The sequence below is a fragment of the Glycine max genome, chromosome 2, assembly GCF_000004515.6.
Source record: "Glycine max cultivar Williams 82 chromosome 2, Glycine_max_v4.0, whole genome shotgun sequence".
NCBI lineage: Eukaryota > Viridiplantae > Streptophyta > Magnoliopsida > Fabales > Fabaceae > Glycine > Glycine max.
In genome coordinates, this window is record NC_016089.4 from 40993082 (window position 1) to 41009182 (window position 16101).

Consider the following 16101-nt stretch of genomic DNA (forward strand, 5'->3'; position numbering starts at 1 on the left):
TAACACTTAAGAACAATACGGTTTCTTGGGAAACCCTGACAAGTGTGAACAATAATTGAAGAATTAACTTCTTGTCCCTTATCTATTGTTTGGTGGTTGAGCTACAGGGACGTGTATCTCCCCTCCCTTAAGACCACAAAAATAAGATAACTTGTTAAGAGCAAGGCCCCTCAACCTTAGAGTCAAACTGAAGCAACATCTGGATCAAGAATAAATACACCCAAGAAAAAAGAGGCATCCTTGACAAAGCCATAAAAGTATTTAAACTATAAGCCCGATATTTTATTAGGTAACACATTGTTTACTTACATGCAGTCAACTGTGTACAAGAACCGGAAGGAAAGATTAGTAAATTGTGCCAGAGCAAATGTAACAGTTCTTTTCACGGGCTCCACCAGGATTCTTCATTAAAATGTTTCCAAATCCTTGAAGTTCCTATCGTAAAAATTAAACTTTTCATGTCCACTAAGACAATATGTCCTATATGCACCTTGATCTGGGCCATTTTGAATTTCAAACATCAAAATAACTATTGGGCTTAGTTGTCACTATCTTCTGATATGTCAAACAAGAACTTTGAAAGTGATGCAATTCGGGGAAGTTGAAGAAGCAACTCTCCTAATGAGTCTTTCCTCGGCATGCCTAGTGTTTGCTTGCCCCGAGAAACATCTCTGAATTCCTCTTCAGAAGCCTTGACATCCATTTTAATTTTGTTGTTCTGCATTGATTCAAGATCATGGCTAAGTTGAATACTTTTTCCATCAGCAGGTCCTTCATCAGCACTTTCCTTGTCATGTGAACTCTGCAATGCTGCAGGGTCCTTCTGTAGAAGACAGCAGAGAGAATTGACCCTTGTCATGAGTGATTTTTCATCAGAAGTTGTTATAACCTTATTGTCATTGAGAAGATGCTGTGCAATTTCCTCTAGCATTTCCTGAAACTCTGGTCTTCCACCACAAAAGGATGGATTTCCGGAAGTTATTTGTTCAGAAAGGCAATGTTCAATGTGGCCGATAAAATCACTCACTGCCATAGAAGGCCGGAGTCCAGGCAATTTTATCTGATCCCAGTTTCTTGGTCCCTTGAAATCAGTTTCAGAACTTGTACTACCTTCAGTTGCACAACAATCCATGAATTTTATGTAAAAGCAAAAAACAGCAAGTTAATACAATAATACAAAGCACACTACATGCAGATAAAAGTCAGCTTTAGATATCTAAGGCCACCCACACGGATTAATAAATAAGCCATACAAATGACCAGTTAATTGAAGTTCATTATGTAGTTGTGTACATGCAACATAGACATAAATTGCTTAGACAGAGATAAATTGTAAGTATGTAAGATAAAAAAATATGAAGCCCCCTTAGGAATGGAAAACATCCAGCACAGAATATGGTAAGTCCGATCCAATGCCCAATATTATTTCACATTATAAATGCTACACAAATCTCTACCCTGATCCCAGTATATATGTGACAAACTGACAATGATGCTATTCAGCAAGTTCAACATATTGAACTAATGATGAAATTGACATGTTAAAATAACATTGATAGATTTGTGAGCCGTCATTGATATTTTATAACCATGCAATTGACAAATGTTGGAGATTTGTTTCATAATCTGTCAACAAACAGAGCATCTTGTTCTCCACCTCCTACTACTTAATTTTCAAGGTTACATCTCATCCTTTTATTGGTAATTTTTAAAAAATTGAATTGAACACCAAGAAAACAAACATGTTTGAAAGAAATCTGTAATCATGAGATATATGTGAAAACTGTGTACGCATGAACCTCTCTCTCTCTCTCTCACGAATCGAAACACACATATTTCTTAGTCTATGTTTGGATTGATGGCAAGGGATGAAATAATACAAGGTTCCATTGTTTGAAATGTTAGAGGGCGAGCCCTGGTGCAGCGGTAAAGTTGTGCCTTGGTGACTTGTTGGTCATGGGTTCGAATCCGGAAACAGCCTCTTTGCATATGCAAGGGTAAGGCTGCGTACAACATCCCTCCCCCATACCTTCGCATAGCGAAGAGCCTCTGGGCAATGGGGTACGAAGTTTTTTTTTTTTTTTATTGTTTGAAATGTTAAAAATAGAATGAAATGGAATAAGAATTGTTGGAATGGATTCCATTTTAGTTCTGTCCAATACCCCTCTTTTTCTTCCCTTTTTTTCGTGTGGTGGTGGTGCGGGGTTGTATGGGATGCAAGCAGCCTTTTTTCCATTCATCACACAAGCATTCAAACAATGGAAAGATATTATATTTTATTCCTTTCCATTTCATTCCACTCTACTCACCATTAGAACATTAGATATACAAAATACAAACATAACCTTAGGGAATGGGTGGGTGTTTCAAAAGGCCCAATGTCCAGAGGGAAATCAAAACAAGAGTTAAGTTCTTACAGTACCTGAACTGGGGAAAGGTGCTTCACAAGGTAGATTATCCGAGGCAATGCCAAGAAGATCATTGTGTTCAATCTTAAATGATGGTGACAGGGATGAATGAGGTGATCCTATGTCCTGCAAACAAGATGTGGTAGATCCTTTACAATTAACAAGATGCAAATCAAGATCTTCTGGATTGTCAAGGTTCTCAAAAGCAGCTGGTCGTGTATCAAAATGAGGTGAATCCAAGATTATCTCAGGTTGTTGGCTTAAGAAATTAAGATGTGTGTCACACTGGATAAGCTTTTCAAAATGCTTGGCTAACAAGCCTTGTGGAAATTCCAAAAAATGCTGCCTACAAAACCACAAGATGAAGTTCTCGAACATCATGGCCTAGTACATATAGGATCATTGGAAGAAATGCTCTAAAATGTACATTTAAGAGCCCTCTAAAGCCAGCAAATACTACATCAAATGCAACTCAACCTCTCTTCCTCAATTATTTCAATAAGCTATCTTGCTCTATTCTGACAGTATACTCAGACAAAGGTTTTTATTGAATGCTGGTTCTCCTGCCCAGCTAACTATAAATCAACAAAACCATAGTATTTTTCAATCTATACCAATGCAAAACAGTTGAGACCACATCCACATATCAGAGGACTGTGAAAAGAATATACCTGTGTTTGCAAGCCTCTCCTTCAGTAAAATCTGATGTTGCTTGCCATATTGTATGCTTTCTAGGCTGAGGATTAGTCTCCTTGAAGAAAAGAGGTTGTCTAGCGAGCTGCAATATGCAGAAACTCACCAATAATTCAATGGAAATGAAACTGAACAGTTACCCATGCATAGGTATTATATCAGCTATATATAGAGAAAAATATGAGAATAAATTACCACTACAGTCAATGAGCTAGGTCCAGTATCAGGACAATTTGCCTTAAGTGCCATGATATCTGACCATTGGATTTCCATTTTGTTCTTTAGTTCACCTTCAAGAACTTCCCAAACAAGCTTATGTTTAGCAAAGTAACATTTTGCCACTAAGTCACCCTCATGTTTTGATTTATACTGCCACAAAGAGAACCTTAAGCCAAGTAAAACTCGGTGAAAAATAATTTTCCCCAAAATACTAGTGACATGTAGTAATCTTGGATATACCTCCCATGAACCAATTCTTAAAAGTGAAGCTGGGAAATTTGAAGCCTTAAGCTTCTCAACAGAATCCGATGCAGCAGCACCCCGACTCTCCTTTTTCAATCCAGAGCTTAAAAAGTTTTCATTTTGTGTATTTGCAATAATCACATTCCCTTGAGAAAGCTTCATTTCTATTAAATCTAAAAGCGAAGGGCTCTTCCTCAGACGTAAACCCAGAGGGCTAGGCTCATCAAGTATATTGTACTGGGAAGGAGAACTGGAAGATGCACTGTTTGAAGCATTCCATTGCTAAACGATTTTTAAAACCATGCAAAAGGAGAGCAGGAACTTATCAAAGTGAACATTATTAAGATACAACTCATAAAGAATGAGTATAAAAACATGAGTAAATCACCATTTTAGTCCCCATAAGTATATACCACTGTCACATTAGTCTTTGAAACTAAGGAAATTCCAAATAAATTTCTATCACTAAGTCACATTTTTTTTTTGAATTTCGGACAAATGTGATTGACAGATTAAAACGGTGGTTTACCCAGAAAAACAGTAAAAATGCAATACAAGCATTTCTTTTTCAAACTGTGCTTGTGATAAAAAAAAAAAAAATGCATGTTCAATGATCTCAGCTTTATATTACATCATTCAAGACACCCCTAATTCAAAAATTAAAACTGTTACACCCCCTGGTACAAGTGTATGTATCTATCAAAAATGATGACAAACCTCTTGTGAAGTGGATGAAGATTTGAAGCGCTTGTTGAGAGGAGCATGCTCTTCTTGTAGCGGTTCCTCGATCTCCAACTTGAACGGCACCGTTTCAAGGTCTGAACGGAGCTTCCTGAAACCCATCACCTGAACCATCAAATTTTCCAGTGAAGTTCAAAATGCTCAAACCGATGACAAATTCGGATATAACAAAAACCCTTAAAAATAAATAAAAAAATAAAAAAGAAAAGCAGCAGCAACGCAGAGAGGAGAAGACCAATGAGAAAGACCACTTTTTGTTTTGGTTGGGTTGGCAATTGGCGGAAACAAAACATTGTTCGATGCTTCCGAGGTGCTGCGCGTGCACGTGCCGAGTGGCGCGTGCGAAACTTTCAATTGTCTAAAACAGAGCAATTCTTTGTTGTTGTCAGCGCGTGTGCTGGCAGACACGTATGAAACAAATTGAGGTTATGGATAATGTGGGCCCCTTCTTTTTGCGCTTTTAAGTGACGGCAGCTTTTGATGCCAATGGTTCAACTTTTGACAAGTGGACTCTTTCCATTCAACGACCAAATGGATAACATACGCGGAATGCTTTCAGCCTTTCACCTCCTAATGCTTTGCATTCTTAATTTTACCTTTTTTTTTTTTTTGTTAATTAATTACACTTTGTTAGATTGCGTTATCAACGTTTTCCTACGTTTTTTTTTTTTGGGTACCATATTCTCCGATCCCAACCACACAAAACCCATCCACTCCATGGGTTTCCACATATTCATCCGTAACTAATTCAATGGTTACTTCAAAATTCATCTCAAAATGACCCAAAAAAATACTTTCTAAAAAGAAGCAAAAATAAAATTATATATATATATTCAGGATTCACAACTGAAACATCAAATTTTCATTGGGCTACCATTGTGAAAACTGTTAAAAGTAGTATACAATACAAAAAAACACAATCCAGATCAAGATTTTCATAACAGAAATAACCAATCTCATGACATAGAACTGAATATTGACAGAATAACATTTCGATTCCAATGAATCAACGCATAAAACTACATTGGAATTCCAATTTGAAGAAATCCCCATTTTCGAAACAGAAACGGAGTCTTTCAATCTTGGTTTTTCCGAAGTGGATTTGACAAAGAACGGCGTGAATTGTCGAGGGTTCCAGAAGGAGAAAGAGGAATGAGGCCTATGAACATGGTACTTTTTCCGTTCGATGCACCCTCACTCATACAGTCGTTCATTTTAATCGCACGACCCAAACTCACTTTCGCACCGTGCGAGACCTATGAAGGTCACACACGCTAAAAGCCGCCTTCAAACTAATTATAAAAGTGTGTCGTGTGATAATTCAACTATAATCGCATTTAACATCAAGTTCAGTGTTATATTTTGTACGAATTTTAACCAAAGAAATAAACTAATCAAGTAGGGTGTTTAGATCTAATGGGAAGAGAAATGGGAAAGGAAAAAAAAAATGCGTGTTTTCCAATCACATCTTGAGAAATATCAACTATCAACTATCAAGCGTATTCCTTTTGGATTATTTTTCTTTTGCTTTGTAAAAATATCTTCAACCAAAAATACTAGTATTGAAAGCGATATTAGTTTGGCAAAAATAGTTTTTTTGTAAACAATATTACGAATTATTTAAAAAATTTAAATGAAAAAATATGTGAATGGAAAATTTTTATTTTGTATACATAATTAGAAAATAAAATTATTATGTTTTTGAGTGTTGTTTCACGTACAAAATTGTTCCATGCTTTTTTCTAATTAAGGAACGATACGTGAGTCGTGCACTATAAAATTTAACCCATCCTTTTAATTAATGCTTATTAACGATGTATTTTACATTTTAAAGTATCACACTTTAGATGATAAAAAGAAAAGAAAATTAAGATGTGGGCAAGAAAGCTTAATTTCCCTTAAGCAATATCTTCAGATCGAATTTTGTGTATGAATGATAACAAAATTATACCCCTTAAACGAATTCACATATCTTTAACTCGGGCTAATTAAAGTTTAAAGTAACTTCTAATTAGAAAAAGTCTAGGATAAAGAAGACACTGAGTTGCAGAATATTTTTTTAGAGAAGTTGCAGAATATTAATAATTAACAAGATAATAATATTTGTTTTTGCATAATTTGATACTTTACAGGAAAACCTGAAACACCCAGTTTCAAGTTATCAGCTATGTTCTTAAAAAACAATATTATTAACTATGTACCCTAAATTCCACTTAAAAAAAATGCTAGCTAGACAATTTTAACATACTCTTCATTATTAGATAAAATTCATCTGTAAATTCCACTTAACAGTAAATAATATTTTTAGAAGAATGTATTATAAAGTATTTTGTTAATATTCCTCATTAATGATTATCAATTATCCATCTTTTAAAACATCCTTCTTTAAACGGTAAAAAGAAAGGAAAAAAAATCAAGATATAGGCAAGGAGCAAGCTTAATTTCCCTTAAGCAATAAGGTGAATTCGAACTTCGTGTATAAAAAAGTTAAGATGATTAAACCCCTAAAAACTTCACCAAATAGATTATGATGATCACATGATTCATCATAGCTTGCTAATCAATTGCGAAGATAAACTGGAAGATGGTAAACAAATTGCAAAACAGTAATGTCAATAGATACCAACTGTTACATGATACAGGAAGGTGTACCATTATCTTGAGGTACTGATATCTCAATTAGCAAAAACTAACTATAATCATTTGAAAGCAGATTTGAGACGTCACAAATCACTAGACTAAACACGGCTAGGCTTATGACTCAGTCTTGCAAACACAACATCTATGTAGCATTTCTGTTTACTTTCAGATATGGCAAGGCTCCAATTACATTGTCATAGTCGCTCCTGCTGACCGCATGCTGTGCATGAAAATAAAAAGAAGTTAGAGATGAGAAAACCAATCCCGTAATTTAATACAACAGTTCAAGTCCTAGCCAAAACTTTATTCATTCAAACTGCTTTAGACCAGAATAAGAAAATTTCTGAGAGGAAGAATTTCCAATGTAATAACTTCAGGTCAGCAAATGCAACCTTTCAGCTGAATCCAGCAGCATCATTCTAGAAATCCAATTGCTGTCGGGAGGGATGGATGGATGTGGATAATGAGACATACTCAACAACTGGATTTCCCGAATGAGTGTAATATTCATTTTATCTCTTACAAAGCAATCAATTGAAATGAACTATGGTGATATTAGTTTCATCGATAATTTCAATCAGCTTGACACTTTGATGCATGCATATCATAAATAGCTGTATTTTAGCTCTTCACATTGATTTATCAGATATTTGTTGATATTGGACAAGTCAAATGTGGATGTTTTGTTAAATTAAGATTTTGAAATGACCACAAAAAATGTGCAACTTAGAATACACTGCTAAAGGCATTTCAGTGACATATGAGAGTGTTATTTTGGCTGTGCAAGTTCTTATAAATGATAAGGTTGGAATACAGATCACTCAAAATGCTGCTTATCATACATATCAAATTCAAACCAATGTTCAATTCTATCAATTTAATTTACATGATACACGGAATCCTCAAAATCAAATAGCTACTTAATAGAATGGCACCTTATACAGAGTTTTACACAGCATCCCCTACTGCTTGCTACAATGATTAAATTTCAGATTCTCATACAGGGAATGCTAACACAATAGAATGACACTAGTTAAGGAAATAAAAGAGGAAAGTTTTATGGAGAAGTGTTACCAATGCACCCCCATAAACAATGATTTCCAATGCACTGACTCCCATCACAATTTCTAAAAAAAAAATTCTATTTATTAATTCCTTAACCAATGGCCATAGAGTACTCATTAGTAGGACTCTTCAATAATTAGCTGACAGAAGAAACCCATAGCAAAGAAACAAAGTCTCCTTCTAAGAAACAAGAAGTGAGAATTCTTGCTTGGTACTTAGAGAAATATTAATTAACGGCAGTATGGCCCAAAATGAGAAATCACTCAAGAGACTTTTAACTAGATTGAGGACGAAATTAAACCATATGATAGTTACTGTTTCTTAGGAAAGGAAGGCAGTAGGTGAACCCATTACAAATCATTCCCCTAAAAATGGACACAGGCATAAGATCAAGATTGCTTTCAGGTATCAACATACAAACACAAAAAGAAGCAAACTACCAGACACATCTGATACCCGAGTCACTTAATCTTATATTATACATTCTATTTCTAATACATAAGTGCAGATGTTTTAATATCATAATCTTCAATGAGAGAGCAGATTGGAAGAGAGAATTTATATTCCAATTTTTGCTTTCATGCCCCAAAGTAACCCCCATTCCTCTAATCTCACAAGTCACAATCAAACCCAAAGCAAGGAAATTAACAAACACATTAAGACCCTAAAATTCAAATGAAAAGGCATTTAGACAAGCAAATCTAACATACTGCATAACCAACTGCACGTAGAAAAACCTAATCAGCCATTGCCCATCACAAAATCCATCATTATCTAAACTCCTAAATGCGCAATTTTAGATAATTCATTAAAAAAGGGGTATGAATAACCTCCTAAGAACATTTGATTAGATTAAGCAATAAGAAAGTTGTGAGGATGATAAAAATAAACAGATAATTTGAATATGATTATGTGAATCTGACCATTTTGGAGAGTCGGGATTTGCGCTTGGTATTCTTCTTAACGAGCAAATGCTGCTTGCCAGCTCTCCTACGCACTATCTTGCCTCGCCCCGTCACCCTAAACCGCTTTGCAGATGCCTATAGCATTAAATACACATTCAAATTGCATGAACCCCAATTCACAAAAACAAATGAGAGAGAGAGAGAGAGAGGGACCTTGTGGGTTTTCATTTTGTAGCCCTTAGCGGATACAATGGTGAGAGGGCGAGGCCTTAGAGCAAGGGGAGAAGGAACAGTGCAAAGCTTTTGGTGAAGAATTGGACTGGAGATGTTAGCTGAGGAGCTGAGTTTCAGTGAGTTGGCGTTGTTCAATACGGGAAATCGAACTGAACCATAAGAGACGCGGGTATAGCAAGAAGAAGAAGAGCAAGGTAATAATCCCACGGCAAAGGACACCGAAGCCATCTTCAGGTAAGGTAAGGCCCGTTGAAGCAAAAAAATTGTGCTTTATGGATAAAGCTGAGTGAGGTGCTAAGGCAGAGAGCTACTCTTTTGTCCTCAATTTTTTCCCCCATTACATTTCCGTCATTTCACGTCTTGACAATTTCTATTGTTTTACTTGGGAGGTGACCCAAATGTAATGGGAAAAAGATTCGTGTAAAGATGTAAATTTGCATATGAAAAATGAAAATTTTTTCTTTTTATTTCTCCCTTTCATCCTTTACCAAACACAACCTTAGCCCTGAACTTGTGAGCAGGGTGGCTTGGCCATGTTAAAGTTTTTAATGTCTAATATATTTAGCTCTAACACCTTAATCAATAGTCAGAATGGCCGAATGGTCGAAGGTGCTAGCCTTAAGTTCTGGTCCTACTTAGGGGGGTGGGTTCAAACCCCGCTTTTGACAATTCTTTTATTTTATTTTTCTTTTCTACTTACCTTACCTTCACTCTTCTACTGTTATTTGTTTTCCTCAAGTGCGGTGCATTTGATATTTTTGTTCGAGTTTCGTGATGTATATGGATGATTAGCATTTCAACTTCCAAAATCAAATCACGTATACTTGGGCAAAAGAAAATAATTTAGTTGCCAATTTAAAATAAATTTTATAAAAAGAATCGAGATTAAGATTTATAAAAAGGATTAAAGGTACACTCGATATCCATACTCAATAATCAAAATATGTTTTTAGTCAGTTAAAATATTGAACTACCCAGCTACATTATGATGCTAATAGATCCATTTTTTGTGTAAAAAACTTCAATGGTGAATCCTCATTGATAATTCTTCCAAAGACCAAAGCCATGATGTGTCAGACTTGACATTTTTACTCAAATTAGAAGAGACTACACCAGACCTTATCCCACTACACAGAAAGCAACTAGATCACACTGGGGAGGAAAAGAGAGAGAAGTAAAGTCCATAGGAACTGTTGGAAACAGCGTACAACAAAAACATAAATATTACAGCAAAAAAGATAACTGTAAATTTCACAGATACAGCATTTCAACTGCAGAGTAGTCCCATCTCTAGAGTGTAACAGAAGACGAAGCTAACTCCTCAGGTGTCACGGGATTATGCAGCTGCACCCAAAAGCAAATATCTAGTAAGGTAAGCTTCAAAACTGGAAGTAAACATTAACTGACATATCCTTTAGAATTATTTGAATGAATTTATTTGTCATATGCTACTATTAGATTCAATGAATGGGACGTAGACACTATAATTGACACACAAATCAGCAGAATCATTCAAACACTAGTTGCTTTGTTCCCATCAACATTTCTTTTTTACTTTAAAATTTTGAATGAATTTGCTGAAATCCGAAGCCAGTGCATAAAGAAGGGCCAGAATTTTTGCTTCTAGCAGAGCATCCTCTACTCAACAAGAACTGCCATGCGTAAGAGACGAAGCAGGTAATAGATGGGCTACCTTGTTACCTCCCTCCTAACTCCTAATTCCTAACAAGGAAACAAATTAAGTGTCTAAACAGAGAGGAAAAACTTTAACAACAGGAAATTAATCAGGTGAACAAATTCCAAATCTAAGCAACAAGCCTCCACAAATGACACCCAAGATGCACACTCTCAACATTTACACAAGTTACAACTCAACAAGATTTAGGTCAACACGCATAATTTATTACTAGATTAATAGTCCGTGACACTGACAAATTCATGGTTGTGTAAATACTGAGTTTTTTTCTAAACAAAACGTGCAACAATCAAGTTATCCCCCTTCCAAAGAATGTAATTTAATTCTCTAAACCCAAGCCCTAAATCAGTAATGCAGAAATGACTTACAGCTTTTGCGACAGTAAGCCAATGAAAAGCTCGGAATAATTCATCATTCTGGGAAGGGGAGTAGTCATGGTTCCAATACGTGATGTCCTGAAACGTTGCTTTGGTGTCCCAAGAGTGAGAGTTTTCGTCGGAGGTGGGAGGCGAACTCTTACTCAAGACAAAACCTGCAGACACACACATATACATAGGAACAGAAAACATTCACTGACATGCGTGTGTTGAGAGAGGAATAGCGTACCAGAGTAACCGTGCGGAAGAGGGAGTGTTGTTCCTTGGAGTAACCTGCCTCTAAAATGAGCCTCTTGTAACGGTAAACCCTCGTCTTCCCCAACACCTTTGTGTTTGGGTTTGAAATAGTGGGAAACGGAGGCGGGACCGTCGTGCTTGACGCAGCAGGGGAGTTGATGAACGCGACCGCTCAGATCCTTTCCATCGCGCTTCAGATCTATGGTGGCCTTTTCCATGTGACAATTTCCTCTTCCAATCCACCCTGTTCGCTTTGGAGGAGGCACGGATTTTGGCTCTAAACTCAATCCACCAAGCTTTGTAAACATTCTTTCCTTTTCCCTCCTAATTTTATTAGCTCCCAAACACTCCCGTTAAACAAAAAATTAATGAATGATGCGTTGCTTTAAGAAAATAAAATGAGGTTATTAAAAATTACAAAAACAAAATATATTAACAAAAAATCATGGAAGTGTAAAATGTCAATATCAATTATTTTCAACTAAAATTATTTATTTTATTGAATAAATAGTCACTTTTATTTTTGAAAGCGTAATTCACTGACACGTGCACTGAAAAATATAAATATAAAATTTAGTCCTTTTATAACTACAATAAAAATATATTGCGGTCTTTCTTACTGTTATCGTTCAGAACGTTATCAAAATGACATATAAGGGACAAATTTATCACTAAAAAAATTACCTACATAGTTATGAATGTGGGACATATTTATCATATGCAAATTTAGTGACTTTTGATTTTCTGTGATTAAAAATTATTCTTTTTGACATTTGTTCATTTTCTTTATTTACAAAAGTTTTTTTTTTACACAATATAACACCTATTCCCAAAAGTAACTATTTATTCTTGTACGTTTTTCATTTTTCTTCATCTTTCACGCTTTGGTGCCTGCTGCCTTAAAAAGGCTGCAGTTTGATAAATAGCTTTAGATGGAAAATATTAGAAAACTTATTACGGAAGTTGATGGGTATCAACCTCATCTAATAGCTCCTGAACAAGGATACCGTCGCCTAATTGAATCTTCTCTAACTACTGTTAGGAGTCCAGCTAGTTGTTAATGTGGTATGTATAAAGTGGGAATAAAGAAAATGACCAAGCACCCAAAGAATCCTTTTTCTCACAGTTTAGGAAAATAAAAGTCACTAAATTTGTATATGACAAATATATCCTCACATTGATAGCCACATAGATAATTTTTTTACTGACATTTATTATTCTGTGTTATGTAAACAACTTTTTTAATCGTAACAGACGAAAATTTACAACAGAATATTTTTGTCGCATTTTTAACGTTGAGAATTAAATTTTACATTTATATCTTTCAGGACACATTTATCAGCAAATTACACTTTCAGGGATAAAAATGACTATTTATCATGTTTTATCCTTAATCATTTTGGAGAAATCAAATTCTAATACCCCTAAATCATTTCAAGAAAAAGACCTGGCATTCCTACTCTCATTCTCATTTTTCTCTTTTAAAACCAAAAAATAAAAATGGAAATTAAAATTTAAAAACAAATCCGAACCAATACTCTTCAATTATTTACAAAGATTGTAATTAACTTAGTAGGGCATGTCAAATGAATAATATATCAAGGTCGACTGCAGTATCAACTCTGTTGTTTTAACTTTTACGTGATCAGGTTAAAACAACACAGGAATCAAATAGTTGATAGATAAATATCCAGGATACAGAGCCCACCAGCATTAACCACTAGGCAGTGCATTTTAGGAAAAACGGATGATAGTAGTATTGATCCAATGTGCCTCTTTAAAGTCAATTATACGCATGCTACATATTGTACCATCCCAAAATCCATTTGCATGCAAATGACTTTAGAAAAGGAATAGAACATTGCGGAGTACATCAAACACAAATTGTCCGTTAAAACCTCCACTCCTTCTATCAGTTACAAGCTATATCCTTTCGGAAATTCAAGCCACCAAAAAGTAAAAATCCTGAATGTTATTGTCTTGTCAATATGGCTACTGCTTCCCATTCTAAACTACATATCACATCCTGCATAGCAGTCAAGTAGTAAACCATCAGAAATAAATTTTATCTGTTTTTTTATAATAAAAAAAATGAGCTAAAAAATACCATCGATCTTTTCTTCATAATAGTAATACAAACAATACTAACTGCCTCCACTTACAGATGGATTATGTCGATCAATATCAAAGCTATTGATGGCACAAGGTTCAGCCAGCAGCTCAATAGGTTCCTCACCTATACAATGTAAGAATACAACATTAAATTCGAAGACGCACCAAATCAATCCACAATGTAGTTCAATTAAAGGGGAACTTGGTTTGAGAAAATGTTTTACGTATTCCCTTTTAATTATAAATCTTTGAAAACATAAAACAAAATGAAAATAAAGTGACATTTTAGCAATTAAAAGTGAAAATGAGTAAAAGAAAACAGAATATTTTTCCAAAATAAACAGGCCTTAAAATTTTCTTGTTCCACGATAGACATAAATGGAGATTCCACTAGCTTGTAAATAGACAATATAAAGTCCAATTCATTATGAATTGACACTTTAACATGATGCAAATTGCAACGAACTATATACCTTGCTCAATCACACCGAGAATTCCATCCTCTGAGCATATCATGGAAGGTAAGATCCGGGTAGATGAAGTGTTTGATTTTATGCAACGATCATACTGAACCTCCCAAACCTCACTTTCAGATATGGACTGAACCGCAGTGTTGGCAGCTCCAGCACCTGAAAGTATAATTGGTTGTTGCTGCCACCTAAGATCCCAGGCAAAAACCGTACCTAAGGAACCACCAGCCTAAGTACATAATAATCACAGAAACATCAGCAGCAGCATACAAGAAAAAGCACAAAGCATCTTCAAACCACCAGTTTGATTCATTCAAGTCTTACAAAAGAAAATCAATAATCATTCATCTAGTACTGATGTCAAAGCAGTTGTTAATGCATTAGTGAAAAGCAGCTAACAGCTCCTGTAATGTCATTAAACTAGCCTTAATTAGCAGCATGGCATAGATGTACTTTTTGGTTGTGCTGGCATCATGCCACATTCATATTTTATAAACTTTAGTAGGTTATTGACCAATAGAGTTGCATATATTCAACTAGCAGTCTACTGCTGAACATAAAGAAACAACAGCAAGCATCAACATCACAAACAAACATTTCCGCATGTTGCAGCATCAACCATCAAGGTTTAAAAAAAGATGGCCTGCAGCCATGACATCGGCAACAATGTCACGGTTCTTGGGGGTATTTGCAACCGCAATTGTGACTGCATCGGTTGCATTTGTCCACAATTTCCCACAGCCTCAATTTAAAAGTTAAAACTTTGTCAACCACTAAGGAGTAAAACTAAAATCTAAACACAACTATGCTCCCAGCTCTTTACAAGAAGAACATTCACAAAGTGGCATCTTACCAGGCAAGTGTGCTTGCGCGAGGGATGAATGTCAATAGAGTGCACAATCCCAGATGTCAATTTCTTATCCCTGCAAACATAATTACATAGCAACCATCAAGCAGATTTCAGACACAACATAATAAGCTTTCTATGTGGTATGCATTAGAAATGTTATAAATTTTATGACACTAAAATAATTACTCACTCACAGTCACTGCCCTAACATTTTTTTTCTTCTTCTTACCAGTTACCCTTAAACTGGGAAACCGGTCCTCCCGGTTTACGTTGGTCCCACCACTGAAGACCGAAGCCGAACCCACCGGTGGCGAACTCCATCGGCGACGCCCACCTCACTGCGGTGTATGAAACCAACCCGGCGCTATCAAACAACCTCCGGTAATTCAAATTGGAATCCCCGATACCAACCAAGTTGACCTTGCCATCTTCCCCAACGGAGACGCACTCAACGCCACCGTCCATTAGGTCAACGCAAGAAGCGGGAAGCGAATGCAGCGCGCCCTCGGGAAGAGAAACCTCGGATAGGAGCGAGGCATCGGAGGAATCGGAGAAGAGGAAGTGGAGGGAGCCGGAGGAGGTGGAAGCGACGATGAGGGGCTTCTGAAGGAAGTGAGAAGGCTTGAGGGAGGAAACGCGGGAAGGAGAGGACCAGGAAGAGTGGGGCTCCAAGGAGAAGGGGTTTTGGTTGAGAGCGTGGATTTCGATGGAGGAAGCATCGGAATCGAAGTCGAAGAGAGCCAGAACTGCGAATCGGTCGAATGCGGATTGTAGAGGAAGCCAGCGAACTGCGTCGACGTATCTGTGTTGGGGGAACCTCTGTATTGCCGTCGTCGCAGCTGCCATTGCCACTGCCAGGGTTTGATGCAATGCAACTAATCAGCGCCGGTTTTCGAAACCAAAAAAAGAATCTATGACCTAAATATCCCTCAGCATAAGTGTTAACTTAAGAGAAAAATTAATGAATTCGTTCAAATTTATCGAAAATTATGAAATTTGGTGAGATTCATCTTTGTATTCGCTCCATCTTATTCTGTTTGATCACTTTGATTTATTTTTTTTACTTTATAATAAACGCTTCAGGACATAAAAATATATTTAATATTTAATGATATTGTAAAATGACAATCAAAATAGAAAAAAATTACTTGATACTATTAAGTAAAAATTGGTTGGGATACACATGGTGATCCGTCGCTTATAATTTCCCA

The 16101-nt window shown here is 36.1% G+C and overlaps 4 protein-coding genes across 5 annotated transcripts; all 4 read right to left on the reverse strand.

The window, feature by feature from the left end:
- Positions 1-260: 260 nt before the first annotated feature.
- LOC100794550 (uncharacterized) lies at positions 261-4966 on the reverse strand. Of its 2 annotated transcripts, XM_006575257.3 has the most exons (6): positions 4281-4948; positions 3561-3845; positions 3297-3470; positions 3080-3186; positions 2423-2754; positions 261-1110 (listed from the first exon to the last, which is right to left on the reverse strand). In XM_006575257.3, the coding sequence occupies exons 1-6, from the start codon at positions 4416-4418 to the stop codon at positions 539-541; spliced, it is 1608 nt and encodes a 535-aa protein (XP_006575320.1). In that variant the 5' UTR covers positions 4419-4948; the 3' UTR covers positions 261-538. The 2 variants fall into 2 exon arrangements, with proteins under 2 accessions (XP_006575320.1, XP_006575319.1); XM_006575256.4 differs by having other exon boundaries at positions 3297-3845; positions 4281-4966.
- A 1775-nt stretch (positions 4967-6741) lies between these two features.
- Positions 6742-9489, reverse strand: LOC100305559 (50S ribosomal protein L35). The gene is made up of 3 exons (NM_001250151.2): positions 9128-9489; positions 8933-9049; positions 6742-7164 (listed from the first exon to the last, which is right to left on the reverse strand). Exons 1-3 carry the CDS (start codon positions 9374-9376, stop codon positions 7087-7089), a joined length of 444 nt encoding a protein of 147 aa, NP_001237080.2. The 5' UTR covers positions 9377-9489; the 3' UTR covers positions 6742-7086.
- A 781-nt stretch (positions 9490-10270) lies between these two features.
- Positions 10271-11760, reverse strand: LOC100500515 (uncharacterized). Its single transcript, NM_001248540.2, has 3 exons — positions 11451-11760; positions 11213-11376; positions 10271-10492 (listed from the first exon to the last, which is right to left on the reverse strand). Exons 1-3 carry the CDS (start codon positions 11674-11676, stop codon positions 10439-10441), a joined length of 444 nt encoding a protein of 147 aa, NP_001235469.1. The 5' UTR covers positions 11677-11760; the 3' UTR covers positions 10271-10438.
- A 1430-nt stretch (positions 11761-13190) lies between these two features.
- LOC100795073 (nuclear pore complex protein NUP43) lies at positions 13191-15929 on the reverse strand. Its single transcript, XM_003518181.5, has 5 exons — positions 15120-15929; positions 14894-14963; positions 14044-14269; positions 13621-13694; positions 13191-13484 (listed from the first exon to the last, which is right to left on the reverse strand). Exons 1-5 carry the CDS (start codon positions 15734-15736, stop codon positions 13431-13433), a joined length of 1041 nt encoding a protein of 346 aa, XP_003518229.1. The 5' UTR covers positions 15737-15929; the 3' UTR covers positions 13191-13430.
- Between the last annotated feature and the right edge of the window lie 172 nt (positions 15930-16101).